The sequence below is a fragment of the Eptatretus burgeri genome, chromosome 16 (assembly GCF_056783735.1).
Source record: "Eptatretus burgeri isolate ZD-2024b chromosome 16, Ebu_testis_v1, whole genome shotgun sequence".
Lineage (NCBI taxonomy): Eukaryota > Metazoa > Chordata > Myxini > Myxiniformes > Myxinidae > Eptatretus > Eptatretus burgeri.
The window spans coordinates 33,080,450-33,097,320 of record NC_140976.1 but is presented as its reverse complement, the minus strand read 5'-3'; the positions used below and the strand labels follow the sequence as shown (position 1 = coordinate 33,097,320).

Genomic DNA, 16,871 nt, shown 5'->3' with positions numbered 1-16,871 from the left:
AATTGGGGATTTATTTATCTTTTAATTTTTTTTGGGGGGAGGGGTGAAGGAGGAGCTACACCTTTCTTCAATTTTTGAGGGCAGAGGGGAAAAGGGGAAAAAGGACTAAGCTGATGGTCCAGAAGCAACAACTAGAACAAGGAAGTTAAAACGAGGCAGAAGACGGATGGCACATACACTCGACTATCACAGATAGGCCTGACTGAGATCGAGAGACGAACATAATGATTCAACAGAACAGGGCACGATTTGGGACAGAAAAGTTGAAGAAAAACACGAATAACAAAACAGAAACAAAAATGAAACAACAAAACAACTTAAATGGTCCGGGAAACTTAGCTTTAGAAGAACTGGCAGGAGAGCTCGCCGCCCAGCCCTCCACGTGCGCCGATCCCCAAAGTGTAACTCAAAACTGTCTAACCGGAAGTCAAAAAGAAGGGGAGAGACATCATTCTTGATGAAATTGCCAAATAAGGGGCTGTCACACCTTGACGTTTTAGCCAGCGTATGGCAAGGTATCAAAATGTATGTAAAACGCTGGTGTACGCTGAATTATTGATGGTTTTTTTTCCCAGTTTTGGACGTATTCATAACGTGTTGGACGTATTCATAACGAGTTGGACGTATGCATAACGTATTAGTAACGTACACAGAACGTTTCGATAGCATATAGATAACTTATATCAACGAATGCTGAGCGTGTTGTCGGTGTTCACAACCTATGCCCAACGATAGTCTAACTTATGCATAGCGCGCGGCAGCGTATCACCGACGATCACGTGGCGTAGCCTATTAAAAGGCTGCGGCTCGACAATTCAAATCATAACCGCACTAGACATCGAAGTGTGAAGCCGCCGTCACACCTTGACGTTTTAGCCAGCATATGCCGACGTATGGAATATTAGGCGAATACGTTGGCGCACGTCGAATAGGTTATGGGTAAGTTTTGTATACGTTAAGAGCACGCTGAAGCACGCTGAAGCACTCTGGCATACGTCGTAGTATGCCGAGTACGTCGACAAATTTTCGGCATGTTGAAAAATTTTCGACGTACTCGGCGTATGACACACGTTCCGCATACGCTGGCCATAAGTTGAAGACACGTTACGCGATCGTTGACACATGTTGACACACGTTACTTGTAAGTTACTCATAAGTCGAAACACGTCGAGGTAATGGTTAGCGTCAGTGTTCCAGACTCCCTGGTTTTTTTTCGGTATGACGGTGATGTTGACACTTTGATTACTAGTGCGGTTATGATTTAAATCGTTGAGCGACAGCCTATTAATTATATTATATTATAACCGCACTAGAAATCGAAGTGTCAACATCTCCGTTGTACTGAAGAAAAAAATCAGGGAGTCTGGAACACTGACGCTAACCATTACCTCGACGTGTTTCGACTTATGAATAACTTACAAGTAACGTGTGTCAACGTGTGTCAACGATCACGTAACGTGCCTACAACACGTTACTCATAGGTTAGAAATAAGTTTTGGGTACGCTAAACATTACCTCGACGTGTTTCGACTTATGAATAATTTACAAGTAACGTGTGTCGACGTGTGTCAACGATCGTATAACGTACCTACAACTTATGGCCAGCGTTATGCGGAACGTGTGAGTGAGACACTAGCATACGTCGAAAATTTTCAAGCATGGAAAATTTGTCTAACAGCTCGGCGTACTACGACGTATGCCAGCGTACTACGACGTATGCCAGCGTGCTCTTAACGTATACAAAACTTACCCATACGTATTCAATGTGTGCCAGCGTTTTAGACAAATTTTTCATACGTCGGCATACGCTGGCTAAATCGTCAAGGTGTGACAGGGCCTTAAGCCAATGAAATATTCGGTGGCATGGTTGGTAAACAGCACGCATTGAGGTTGAACCAGTCAACCAGGGCCCTGATATTACAGATGATCGTTCAATATCCTGGGTTTCTTACGAGTCTGACAAAATGAGTCACACTTGACATGATGTTTGAAGCACATGAAATGCTGGACCCTCAGTAGATGTATAAACTCCTTACGGTGGTGGGGAAGGCCGCCAATGAACCACTGGCTGTAGTGAGTGAAGAGGGACTGTCTGAGAATAAGATCAAAGGAAAAGTTGTTGTTAGTGGGGACCAATTCACGGTGGTGTCCTTGCATGGAGTTGATGTAAACATATTGGAGGTGGAGATAGTGCATAGTCAATGTACGCTACGAACTTCGCACCTTGCCTGTCCAAAATGATGAACTAGGTCCAATGAAGGCCCCAGAAGGCAACCCTCAGTTTGCCAATTGCGCTGTTCATCTCGTTGCCGATCACTTTCAGCACAAAGTTACGATACGCTCGGCTGGGCTGACCAAGGCCCGCCGTACGACACTGAAGCAGTTTGATGTGAAGGTGGCCAGCACGCTTGCACTAAGGGGTGTGTGTGTTTGTCTTGGAAACTGCCCTCAAAATCAAACTGATGAAGGTTGATGCCCAAGGGCATACCATGTGGGACTCTGAGAAGTACTATGGTTGCCCACACATCATAATTCCATGGCACAACAATCATGCATGGACTGAGCAGCCATTGGAGCCACTTGAAATCGAAGAGGTGTGTGGCATTGACTTTCAAGCAGAAAGTGCTCTGGCAGAAATACACAAAAATCAGCAACACAATCATGCAGCCATGACAACATATGAGGCCAGGATCTGTAATGTCATTCTCCAGTTTGCTGTGAGATGCATACCTGCCACAAATAGGGTGTGGATGTGCAGTCATATTTCATTTTTTTTAACGATTGTTTTTTTTCTGACTATGAGAGCCTCTTGCAATGAAGGTAAACAGGATTCTATGTCTACAATCTTCCTGCAGAATGAGGAATCAACATATTTAATTGTCTCATCACCCACAAAAACTATCTCCCATACCTTATGTCTAACAATTTATACTGCTGCACCTCCACCACTAGCGACACCGACACCTGCTGCACCACCACTGTCTGCACCCACTGCACCTCCACCACTGTCTGCACCCACTGCACCGCCACCACGGCCTGCTCCCGCTGCACCGTCACCAGTGCATGCTCCTGCTACACCATCACCACTGCCTGCTCCCGCTGCACTGCCACCACTGCCTGCTCCCGCTGCACTGCCACCACTGCCTGCTCCCGCTGCACTGCTACCACTGCCTGCTCCCGCTGCACTGCCACCACTGCCTGCTCCCGCTGCACTGCCACCACTGCCTGCTCCCGCTGCACTGCCACCACTGCCTGCTCCCGCTGCACTGCCACCACTGCCTGCTCCTGCTACACTGTCACCACTGCCTGCTCCTGCTACACCGTCACCACTGCCTGCTCCTATCACGTAGGTTAAGTTAACGTAGGTTAACAAATCACGTAGGTTAAGTTATAAGCTCGGAGTATAGAGTTATCTAGTGAGATTGCATTGCTGCATTGATGGGCTGTTTGGACCCACTGAGGTCAAGGAACAACAGCTGAGGTTCTAGACCCCTAGTTTTACAGCAATATGGGCTGGAAGGATGGTAATCTTGATGTAGAATGAAGCGCAGCTGATGACCACATGACAGCCAGAAAATCAGTCATTCAGTCATAAATCTCTCAAGTTCCTACTTTAAGCCAACTGCCATTTTCATATTTGTTATTAAAACAAAAAAGGGGATGTTGCAGAATTAGTACTAATTATAGCATCATTTAAATGGCGATTTCTTTCAATATAGGAATAACCGTTCATGAAAAATGTTTGTCCTTTTTATGGGGAGGGGTGGGGGAATGGTCCACAGGTACATAAAGGTAAGGAAATCTTCCCGCTTGCCTCATACTGCCCAGGTGGCCATCTTTGCAACAGGACACCTCAACCAGTGCAGCAAGGATGTTCTCTTTGGTAAACAGTCCGATGGTGATCTCATCAATTTCCTCTCTCCTCTCCTCTCCTCTCCAGACTTCATGGGATACAACTTCGATTGCATCGTTTGTACGTCCAGAGCCAAGATGCCGGCATGGTTGGAGTGCTTTATCTGTAATCTAAATATTCCACGAGGGGAAATAAACCAAAACAACCCCCTCCTGAGTCATGGCCAGTAATTAGTTCACCTTCAACTGAGTTGAAATGACCTCAGCCATTTCCACTAAGGACCAGCTGCATAAACATGTTTTGAATCATTTACTGTCAGTTTCCTCTCCAGCGGACTCAACCGGTTTGGGGAAGGAAAGACAATGGACAGACAAAAAAAAAATGCTTAGTTGAGCAGACAAGTACAATATTTATACCACGAGGCAACACAGAGAGATCTCAAAATCGCCAAGAATTCTAAAACTCATGTTAAAAAAAGTATATGATGAGCATTCCATATTGCTGCGTTGCTGAGCTCAGAACAGCGAATGCTATATTGACCAATCCAGTATTTTCTGATTTTTCCCCGCGCTCGCACACATTATGGCTTGAAGAGTCAATTGGAGAGCAATGGCAAGTTAAAATGATACTACTGAGACAGCTTGTCAATTATGACTGAGAGTTACTGCCAAACACCTTGTGAGTAAAGACTCGTGGATCTTCATCAATCGTAATCCATTAGATTTTTGATGGAAAGTCATTGCTGATAGAATTCTCATCTATTGCAGCACACTATGGGACATGAAACAACAATCCAGAATTGCCTACGAATAACTACCATTTAACAAGCAAACCAACTGCCTTCAAACGTTTTCATTCTTCCTCGTCGCTAGTTAAATGTCAACGTTTAAAAACCAAACCCTCCGTTCAAATGACAAACATGGAAAGCATCGTTCCCAAAATGTGATGACAATCATGGTGCGAACAAGGAATCGGTTTTCCTTTTTCAGAATTTTATTTTCACAAGAGTTCAAAATCCTATTACTGCAGTCAAGGTGAGCTTAAATGAGCCATGGAAGATGCAATCGGGTCGACAATCTGCCAAGTCACCTTCTTGTAAGTAAAACCGTGTGACCAATTAAAGAATCTTACAATCACCGGGGGTGTTGTTGTGCAAGAGGCTTCTAAAGAGGCGTGGACCTGCTCTTGAGCCCAGTACTATTTGGCATATGGAAACATGCCATGGTCACTATGCACCATCCGCAGCCACAGATGGGATGCCAGGAAAAATGGGAATCAGAAAGTAGGCTCACCAATGGCACCGCCAAATGGTTAGAGTGGTGGACTTGGGATCCTAGGATCCTGAGCTCAAATGCTGTTCGGTTGTTGAATTAATACCAGGTTGGGTTGACTCTGCCCGTCATCCTCCCGAGATCGGCAAAATGAGTGCCAGCTTGCTGGTTTCCTGTGTCGGAGTGCCGACCCGTCCAGGATTGTGCCCAATATCCCAGGAGACTGCTTAGGCAGCACCAACGCTCTCCACAGAGTGTGATCCCAATGGATGGATGTAATGGCACCACCTTTTCTCCCAAGTAGCTCAAACATGAGAGTATATTGAAGCCGTTTTTCACCTCCTATGTCCTCAAGTTTCTTGCCACCACAAGCTCCTTTTGGCGTGACAGAAACGTCGGTCAAAGCCCCACCAGCACGCTTCAAGCAATCGTCCGTCAAGCAAAGCCAATTGATCGCTAGTAGAGAAAAGGCGATTGTGCTCTGCCATGTGCTCTACACTTACACTCGAAGCCTACCGCATATACAAATCAGTTTCCTTAATGCAATTTGGCATGCAACTGAAAATACAAAGAAAAGTTGTTTTGTAATTGTTTGTAGAAATACATACCTGTCATTTTTAAATGTGAAAATGAGGAACGAATCCTTGGTTTTCCTCCTTTTGATTCCTCTTCAGGGCAGAACGATTGTACTTTTCAGTGGAACAGGAGGATTTCAGGGATTTTGTCCATTTCATGGGTTAATTGAATGAGAATTTTAGGGATTTTGTCCGTTTCATTGGTTAATTGAATGAGAATTTTAGGGATTTTGTCCATTTCATGGGTTAATTGAATGAGAATTTTAGGGATTTTGTCCGTTTCATGGGTTAATTGAATGAGAATTTTAGGGATTTTGTCCATTTCATGGGTTAATTGAATGAGAATTTTAGGGATTTTGTCCGTTTCATGGGTTAATTGAATGAGAATTTTTGGGATTTTGTCCATTTCATGGGTTAATTGAATGAGAATTTTAGGGATTTTGTCCATTTCATGGGTTAATTGAATGAGAATTTTAGGGATTTTGTCCGTTTCATGGGTTAATTGAATGAGAATTTTAGGGATTTGTCCGTTTCATGGGTTAATTGAATGAGAATTTTAGGGATTTTGTCCATTTCATGGGTTAATTGAATGAGAATTTTTGGGATTTTGTCCATTTCATGGGTTAATTGAATGAGAATTTTAGGGATTTTGTCCGTTTCATGGGTTAATTGAATGAGAATTTTAGGGATTTGTCCGTTTCATGGGTTAATTGAATGAGAATTTTAGGGATTTTGTCCGTTTCATGGGTTAATTGAATGAGAATTTTCGGGATTTTGTCCGTTTCATGGGTTAATTGAATGAGAATTTTCGGGATTTGTCCGTTTCATGGGTTAATTGAATGAGAATTTTTGGGATTTTGTCCGTTTCATGGGTTAATTCAGGTCAGGTATGGGAGCATGTGCCAGAACAGCGCGTCGCTGCGTCCACTTTCCGCCGGTACTCCAGGGGCCTCCGTCTGGCCATCCCCCAGGCAGATGCCAGGCCCATCCCCATCTCCTTGAGATGATGGTCAACCTGCTGTAACCATGAGGCACGTGGTCGGCCCACTGGCCTCCTCCACTCATGAGACTCCCTCGCTGAGAGAATCTGGTGAGCAGGATCAGCGTCAGGAAAACGAGCCACATGTCCATACAGCCGCAGCTGACGCTCACGGACTATGCAGGTAACAAATCTCATCCGAGTCTCTCTCAGCAACCGCTCGTTGGACACAAAATCCGACCAGCGATAGCCAAGGATTCTCCGAAGAGACCTGGTACCAAAGGAATTAAGTCTCCGTCTCAGATCCTTGGTCAAAATCCAAGTCTCGCACCCATAAAGCAAGACTGGAAGTACCAAGGACCTGAAGACTCGGACTTTCGTCCTCCCGCACAGGTACCGGCAGCGCCACACCCCATGATCCAGTGAATCCATGACTCCCCAGGCCCGACCCAGACGTCTATTGACCTCCGGCTCACAACCTGCGGAGACATGAATATCACTGCCGAGGTAAGTGAATCTATCCACGACCTCAACATCCTCACCACAAACAGACACAGACAGGACAGCAGCATCCAAGATGTCACCGAAAGCCTGGATCTTTGTTTTGACCCAAGAAATCCGTAATCCCAACGGCTCCGACTCCTCATTCAGTACCTCGAGGGCCCCCAAGAGGATGTCTAAAGTCTCCGCAAAAGATGACTGCATCATCTGCAAAATCAAGGTCCGAGATCTTGACATTGCCAAACGATGCACCGCAACTTGATCTCTCCGACATCCTCCCAAAATCCAGTCCATACAAGTGCTGAAAAGTGTGGGGGCAAGTACACATCCCTGACGAACTCCAGTAACAACTGGAAATAAGTCAGAGGCGGTACCACCACACTTCACAGCACTCTCAGTACCAGAGTAGAGTTCAGACATCAGATCGATCAGTTTCGGTGGCACCCCACGAAGACCAAGAATCCTCCAGAGGACATCCCGATTCACTGAATCGAACGCTTTACAGAGATCAACATAGGCTGCAAGCAGCCCCTGCCGAAACTCTCGTCTGCGTTCGGTGAGTACACGAAGTGCAAGGATACGGTCAATCGTTGACATCTTTGGTGTAAAGCCTGACTGCTCTGGACGCTGGTGCTCAAGCAGATGGTGGCGAACCCTATCAAGAATTATCCGAGCAAAGACCTTGCCCGGCACTGAGAGCAGCGTCACCCCTCGGTAGTTGTTGCAGTCTTGGCGATCACCCTTCCCTTTCCAGAGAGGGACAACAAGGCCTCTCTTCCAGTCAGTTGGGATGATGCCTGTGTTCCAGGCAGAGCACAAAACTGCATGCAACGACGCGAGTGCAGCATTTCCACCAGTCTTGAGAAGTTCGGCATGGATGCCACAGATCCCTGGAGCTTTGCCCCGTTTCAACTGGTTCACCGCAGCCCGTGTTTCCACAAGCGATGGTGGACCACAGTTGATTCGAGGGTCAGCAACAGGGATTGTAACACCCTTGACGTCCAACTCGACAGCTGGGGGATCAGCCTGGTACAACCGCTCGAAGTAACCGGCCCAGCGGGCCTTCACTTCAGACTCCTCTGTCAAGAGCCTACCACTCTCTGCTCGAACTGCAGTGCTCCGAGGGATGGGCTTGGATGAACGTAATGCGCGAATTCCCTGTAAGCGGGACGAGAATCACCTGTCCACAGGTGATGCTCTACCCCCTCACAGATTCCTCGCACATAGGCCTCCTTGTCCACCCTCAGTGCACGTACAGTTTTACGCCTCAGCTCCCTGAACAGCTCGGCTCTGCCATTCAGCCTGGCCCTGCGACTCTGGTCAATGGTATCCAGTGTCCCTTGAGAGACAAAATTCTTCTTTGCCCTGCGGTGAACTCCAAGGCATCCACCGGCAACATCAAGGACGGTGGTCTTGAAGGTGTTCCACAACTCTTCAGGACCCCCCAAAGCACCCAGAACCCCCAACTGCCCACTCAGCCCGTTCGCCAACTCCTCAGCTACTCTCTCATCCCTGAGCTTGGCAACATCCAGCCTAGGCTGGGATGGTACCATTCTCCAGGATTTAAGGTGCAGCTTTAGAGTTGCTACAACAAGCCTGTGTGTCAGTATTGAGGAACTGAGCACTCCGGTAGACCCTGCAGTTCTGGATCATCCTCCAGCGACCGTCAATGAGGACATGGTCAATCTCCTTTGCCACACCGCCAGCGTTGGAATACCAAGTCCAGCGATGAGCTTGCGGGCGCTGAAACCATGAACCAGCCACCCTAAGTCCATGACTTCTTGCAAAGTCAAGGAACTTAGTGCTATTCTGGTTCATAGTTCCTGACCCATGGGGACCAACACACACCTCATAACCATCCCTATCAGTTCCAGTCGATGCATTGAAATCCCCCAAGACTAGAAGTGTATCTCGTCTGGGGCACTGATCAACCACAGACTCGAGTGTGGCGTAGAATGTGTCCTTCACGGTAACATCACTCGCCTCAGTCGGAGCATAAATAGAGACCAGGGAAATGACACCTAAGGAGTGACGAATCCTTAATCTCATAATACGCTCGTTGACCGGTGTTACCTCAATTATCATTGGGGTCAGCTTATTGGACACAGCTACAGCAACTCCTTGGGTATGGTAACCATCAGAGCGACCAGACCAATAGTAGGTGTAACCACCCACCATTATCTCGCCGCAATCCGGTCTCCGAACCTCAGAGAGAGCTGCAATCCCGATGTCCAAACGCTTGAGCTCAGATGATAACAGAGACAGGTGATCATCCTCTCTTAGGGATAGGACATTCCAGGCACCCACCCGAAGGGACCGCCTCAGGTTAACCCAAGGAGACCGCCGTCTGGTGGACGACACCTCAGCACCACTCCGACACACTCTCCCGCAATCTGACCCAGGGATGTTACCCCGTGGTTTCCCTCCTATCAAAGATTGGGGGTCCCGAAGGCTTTGCCCCAATCCCATCATCCGGTGAGCTGCCCTGCGAAGGGAAGCTGCACAGGCGGTACTCCCACGGAGTGGGTTTTCAGATTTTTTTGCGTTTTTGCGTTTTGCGGAATGAAGCGTTTTACGGTGGCTGGAGTGCAAATCCTGCCACCAACCTCCTAATAAGAAGTAACCCAACTGCAGGAGGACGTCCGCAGACACAGTTGGGCACTAGATATGGATGGCCGTTGGCTCACAAGGAGCTCCTCCGCCCTTTGACAGGTTTTGTTTTTAATCCTGCTGGGTGTCCATATCCAAACACCCTCCTCACCAGAAAACCTGGTGGGGGAGACGGTTTAGTCGCCGACAACCCGACCATGGAACAGGTTAGTACAGGTTTACATGGTACCTGTAGCAGGTCACAGATCGAACCTGACCTGACGAAATGGGTTAATTGAATGAGAATTTTAGGGATTTTGTCCGTTTCATGGGTTAATTGAATGAGAATTTTCGGGATTTGTCCGTTTCATGGGTTAATTGAATGAGAATTTTTGGGATTTTGTCCGTTTCATGGGTTAATTGAATGAGAATTTTAGGGATTTTGTCCGTTTCATGGGTTAATTGAATGAGAATTTTAGGGATTTGTCCGTTTCATGGGTTAATTGAATGAGAATTTTAGGGATTTTGTCCGTTTCATGGGTTAATTGAATGAGAATTTTCGGGATTTGTCCGTTTCATGGGTTAATTGAATGAGAATTTTTGGGATTTTGTCCGTTTCATGGGTTAATTGAATGAGAATTTTAGGGATTTTGTCCGTTTCATGGGTTAATTGAATGAGAATTTTAGGGATTTGTCCGTTTCATGGGTTAATTGAATGAGAATTTTAGGGAGTTGATTCCTCATGACTTTCCCCCTGATGAAATGGCCAGATTTCACCTTGAACATCATTTGCTCCAAAAAGCAGAAATATTCCTTCAAAAAGCAGAGGCAAAACGGTTTCACTCTTGCTTCTTGCACTCCAGCTTGGTTTTAAAACGATTTGAAGTTTAATCCGACTCATTGTTTCACGTGCTGCGACTCAAGGTGTGTCCACGTAGAAAGGAATAAATTCCAAGTTTTGGAAGAGCCATCATGGGCACTCTGCACATCCCAAGTCGTGCTCGAGGAACGACATCTCTGGAGCCGTCGTGAAGCGACATCGCTTTGAGCACAATTCACCAGATTGATTTAACTAAAATTAGTGAAAGAGGTGTTAATGTCCAGAGCAGATGTTAACGCATGGAGTCGATTATAATCAGGTTGATTAAAACTCATTAAGATTGTGTTTCGGGAAAGAATTCCTTTAAGCTCTTCAATCATCCTGAACGGGCCAGCGTACGAGAGAGAACGAACTGACAGGACTCAATCGTCCGAGAGCCCTGGAGAACCAGGTGAACACCCGTGAGTTGAGCCGGAAGGACAGGGACACTGGGCGGAAACAACTCAACGCAGGAATCAGAGTTGGAGAATGCATGTAACAGTGAACTTCTTCATTTGACTTTGTATCTGTTTATTTGAAATACGAGTTTCAAAAACGTTACGCTGTTGATGTGGTCAATGTAACGTCACTCAGAAGTCACAGACACCAACTGACAAACATCCATTTGATTGGTAGCTGACCTGTACGATCGTTCATACTTGTGAAGTGCAAATTTGGATTGCAGTAGTTAAAGAGTGAGCTGGGTTCGGCACCACGAACAACATATGTACACTAAAGGCAAGGAAACCCTGAGATGTGTACCCCAACATGGTGTATGTCTAAAGGGCATGATCTGCCCCCATGGCAAGATAAATCACATGCTCTTGCCCCCATGCCGTTGCTTGACACCGACTATCTTACTCCCTGCTGCCTGACCTGTATTCAACATTTTCCTGTGAATGCCAAAGTTTTATTTCCAGAAATAGTTTTTTGGATTACGATTCACAGGTTATTGTAAATTTTCTGTGTGAACACAGCTTAAGGCCCGGTCACACCTTGACGTTTTAGCCAGTGATGGCAACGTATTAAAATGTATGTAAAACGCTGGCTTACGTTGAACTTTTGATGTTTTTTTTTAAAGATTCGGATGTATTCATAGTGACTTGGTCTTATGTATAACGCATTGGTAATGGACACAGAACGTTTCGTTGTGTTATAGATAACTTATACCAACGAATGCTGAACCTGTTGTCGGCCTACACAACCGATGCCCAACGATAGTCTAACTTAGGCATAGCGCGTTGCACGCATCGCCGACGATGTCGTGACGTAGCCTATTAAAAGGCTGACGCACAACAATTCGAATCATAACTGCCGTAGAAATGGAAGTGTCAACATCGCGGTCACACCTTTGCGATCTTGCCAGCGTATGCCGACCTAAGAAAAATGTGTCTAAAACGTTGGGGCACGTCAAATACGGTATGAGTAAGTTTGGTATACGTGAGTAGAACGCTAAAGTACGCTATCATACGTCATAGTAAGTAGAGTACGTCAAGAAATTTTAAACATGTTCAAAATTTTACGACGTACTCGGCGTATGACACACGTTCCGCATGCGATGGGGATAAGTTTTACACACGATATGTGGACGCTTACACACGTCCACAAAGGCTACTTATAAGCTACTCATAAGTCGAAACACGTCGCGGTAATGTCTTTTTTACGTGAAACTTATTTCTAACTTATGTTTGACGTGCTTTGAACCAATTCTTTACGTAGTCCCAACACACATCGACGACGTATGTAGACGTATTCCAATGACGTCTTCCGGTCGACAAAAAAAAAAAATGAACGTGTTTCTAGGTTACAACTGCCATATAAAGACGTGTTCCCAGCGGTTTTGGGAATTGGTATATAAAAATGCTGTTCATAAAAGGGGAACCCAACAGTGTTTTCGAGTCCTTTTTGAGTCGATGTCCATGTCAGCAGTAACAGTATCAGTAACAGTATCAGTATCAGTATTAGTATTAGTATTAGTAGTAGTTTGTTCATGTTGGCAGTAGTAGGTGAGTGTGAGGGGGAGGGTGTGGGTTATGATGGATCGTCCTTGCGTTTAACGATTTAACGATTTAAATGATAAACTCAACGATTTAAATGGCTGCATCTCCACTATTGAAAGTAGACGCTTGCGCTCAACAATTGGATTTTTTTTTACACTCAACGACTTTTAAACGGTACCACTCAGCCATTTTCATTGTTTACCATGAACGATTTTAATTGCTGTCACTCGCCTTTGTTTTTTGACGCTGGGTTTGGAAATTTGAAGCGTTTCTTCTGAACGTGTTAAAACGCTCAAACTCGACTATTTTAAATAGACGCTGCCGATGGACAATTGGAATCATAGCCAAGCTAGACATCGAAGTGTGAACATCCTCGTCATGCCGAAGAAAAGTTTGAAGAATGCTGCAAATAAGTGTCCTGGCCGTGACCGTGGACGCTGACGCAAGGACGATCCATTATACCGACGTCTTTCAGCCTATGAGTAACTTAAAAGTAACGTCTGTCGATGTGTGGCAACGATCGCGTAACGTACCAACAACACGTTAATCATAGGTTAGAAATAAGTTTCGGGTACGCTAAACATTACCTCGGCGTGTCTCAACTTATGATTAACTTACAAGTAGCATGTGTTGACGTCTGTCAACGAACGCAGACCGTGCATACAACTTGTGGCCAGCGTAGCGGAACGTGTGAGTCATACGCTGGCATACGTCGTGAAATTTCAAGCATGAAAAAATTTGAGGACAACCAAAAAGTACAACGTTTAAAGCCAGCGTGCAATGACGTATGGCAGTGTTTTTCAGCGTGCTCTCAATGTTATCAAAACTTACCCATAACGTATTCAACGTGTGCCAGCGTTTTAGAAAAAAAATTCAAAAATCGGCATACGTTGGCTAAAACGTCATGGTGTGACCGGGCCTTTAAGACTATCTCTGTGTGAAGGAACCTGGTTCCGTATGATCGATTTGGCACCAGCCAGCACTCAGTCTTAGGCCACAACATTCGTAACCTCATGATTGCCCACAATGTTGCATTATTACTTCCAACTCATACATTTTGATGTTACTAACTATCCACCCAAGAGTACAGTGACCTTCAACAGGACTTCATAGCAAATTGTTGCAAAACAAAAAGCCAAGAAAAATTGACACGACAGCACCTTGGTGGAGTGGCTCCAACACACGTCACAAACGTAACTCACACATCATCACGCAACCACAGCATTTCTGCTTTAGCATCCCAATAAAACCCATTTTCAGACCCAACAGGACACTCATTACAATGTGTTTCCATGTACAAATGGAGAATTGGCAATTTGTACATCATCACATTCAAGAGATGTTTGTTCAAGTAAGTTGATGCAACTTCTTTTTAGACAAGAGAAATGAATTTTTGGACTATTTTACAGAGACACCACCGATCTGAGTAGGTATACAACCGTTGGTGTGCATGGCCTACCGTAGTCTGAAGTGTTGCTCATCCAGCCAATGGTATGCAGTGATACTATCCACAGGAGACCAGACCCGATGAGGGACCCAATGCCACTAAAGAAGAAGAAGAGGCCCATGACTCTGCTGGCCATCCTTTTCGATGCAGCAGAGTATGCAAATTCCAGTCCTAAAACAAGGCAAACGGTAAACATGTTCAAACTTTTCATTTCCTATACTTTGACTTTGTGTGAGTAGTGCAAATTTCACCTGCCCACTCACCGGATGACATCACAATAGAGAACCCTTCCACCATTGCACATAATTACAAAAAATATATATTTTGTGTATACATAGTTGAGGCTCGTGGAAGAACTACGGCAGTGAATGCTTGAAGACGTAATAGACAAAAACGGGATGCAAAACACACATGCATGGGTGGAAAAGATGGATCCAGAAGGAAACTCCAAGGACCCAGGTCGAAAAACCAGTTAAAACCAGTACACATTTTCAACTGGTCTCTATTGGTTCTAATTGGTCTTTAACTGGTCTCTATTGGTTTCAACTGGTACCAGTTAAATTCAGTCAGAATTCCAATTTCCCAGTTGAAAAAACCAGTAGCTCATATTTGTACCAGTTAAAGTCTTACTGGTTCCAGTTGATACCAGTTGCAATGTACTGGTCCCAGTTGATACCAGTTGCAATGTACTGGTCTCCCAGTTGATACCAGTTACAATGTACTGGTCCCAGTTGATACCAGTTGCAATGTACTGGTCTCCCAGTTGATACCAGTTACAATGTACTGGTCCCAGTTGATACCAGTTAGTTAAATACATGTATTTCAACTGGTAATATATCACTCTATTCCAATTTCCATATTAAAACCAGTAAGAAACCAACTGGCTTTACTGGTACCAGTTGGCTACTGGTTTTCAACTGGTACCAGTTGACCAGTAAGCTACTGGTCTTTACTGGTTTTTTGACCTGGGGAGGGAATACTGGAAAATTGGAAGGAGGAGGGATTTGGGTGGGGTTAACAAGGGTAGAAAAGATCATGGTTTAGGATTGGGGACGATTTGAGATGGTGAGGAACAGCTGTCTTGAAGACCTGGAGGAAAGAATGCGATTGAAGAGAATGTTGAAGTTGATTCCACAGGTGTGGGGGAATGGGGGGGGAGGAAAGAATGAGTGGAAAAGGAAAAAAAGGAAGCAGTGATCCTCCCTCGATTTATGTAGTTTCACGAGAAGGAGGAAGCCTGGCATTGACTTAGCGGTAACGGTAGCTGGCTAGGGATCTGAGGGGTCTGAGTTTGAGTCCTGTTGGCTGCTGAATTAACACCAGGTAGGGTTGACATTTTCCAGAAGAAATCATTTACGAGTGCAGCGTTTATGTTATTCCCAGCCTTAAGGCCCAGTCACACCTTGACGTTTTAGCCAGCTTATGCCGATTTTTGGAAAATTTGTCTAAAACGCTGGCACACGTCGAATACGTTATGGGTAAGTTTTGATAACATTGAGAGCACGCTGAAAAATACTGCCATACGTCGTTGTACGCTGGCTTTAAATGTTGTACTTTTCGGTTGTCCTCAAATTTTCCATGCTTGAAATTTTAAGACTTATGCCAGCATATGACTCACACGTTCTGCATAACGCTGGCCATAAGTTGTAGGCACGTCACGCGATCGTTGACACATGTCGACACATGTTACTTGTAAGTTACTCATAAGTCGAAACATGTCGAGGTAATGTTTAGCGTACCCGAAACTTATTTCTAACCTATGAGTAACGTGTTGTACTCACGTTACGTGATCGACAGCACACATCGACACACGTTACTTGTAAGGTGCTCATAAGTCGAAACACATCAAGGTAATGGTTAGCGTCAGTGTTCCAGACTCCCTGGTTTTATTTTATTTTATTTTATTTTCTTCCTTCCTTCGGTATGACGGTGATTTTGACACTTCGATTTCTAGTGCGGTTATAATATAATATAATTAATAGAATGCCGCTCAACGATTTAAATCATAACCGCACTGTACACTGAACACCGTCATACCGAAGAAAAAAAAAACCGGGAGTCTGGAACACTGACGCCAACCATTACCTTGACGTGTTTCGACTTATGAGTGCCATTCAAGTAACGTGTGTCGATGTGTGTCAACGATCGCATATCGTGCGTACAACTTATTCCCATCGCATGCGGAACGTGTGTCATACGGCAAGTACGTCGTAAAATTTTCAACATGTTTAAAATTACAAGACGTACTCCACTTACTACGACGTATGATAGCGTACTTTAGCGTTCTATTCACGCATACCAAACTTACCCATACCGTATTCGACGTGCGCCAGCGTTTTAGACGCATTTTTCAGAGGTCGGCATACGCTGGCAAGATCGCCAAGGTGTGACTGCGATGTTGACACTTCCATTTCTGCGGCGGTTATGATTTTGTCGTTGTGTTTACGTCTTGAATAGTTGTTCGACAGCCTTTTAATAGGCTACGCCACGTGATCGTCGGTGATGCGTGCAGCACGCTATGCCTAAGTTAGACTATCGTTGGGCATAGGTTGTGAACGCCAACAACAGGTTCAGCATTCGTTGGTATAAGTTATCTATAACACAACGAAACGTTCTGTGTCCGTTACTAATACGTTATGCATAAGACCAAGTCGTTATGAATACGTCCGAATCTTTAAAAAAAAAAAAACGTCAAAAGTTCAACGTAAGCCAGCGTTTTACATACATTTTAATACGTTGCCATTGCTGGATAAAACGTCAAGTTGTGACTGGGCCTTTAGTGAATGTAAATTCACAC

The 16,871-nt window shown here is 45.0% G+C and overlaps 1 protein-coding gene across 2 annotated transcripts in view; it reads right to left on the bottom strand.

Moving 5' to 3' along the window:
* Nucleotides 1-16,871, bottom strand: part of SLC15A4 (solute carrier family 15 member 4) — a 103,117-nt gene that overhangs the window by 14,119 nt on the left and 72,127 nt on the right. For both annotated transcript variants that reach the window (XM_085858706.1, XM_085858707.1), the window contains exon 7: nucleotides 14,087-14,245. In XM_085858706.1, coding sequence (XP_085714832.1) covers nucleotides 14,087-14,245 — 159 coding nt within the window. The remainder of the gene's footprint in view (nucleotides 1-14,086; nucleotides 14,246-16,871) is intronic.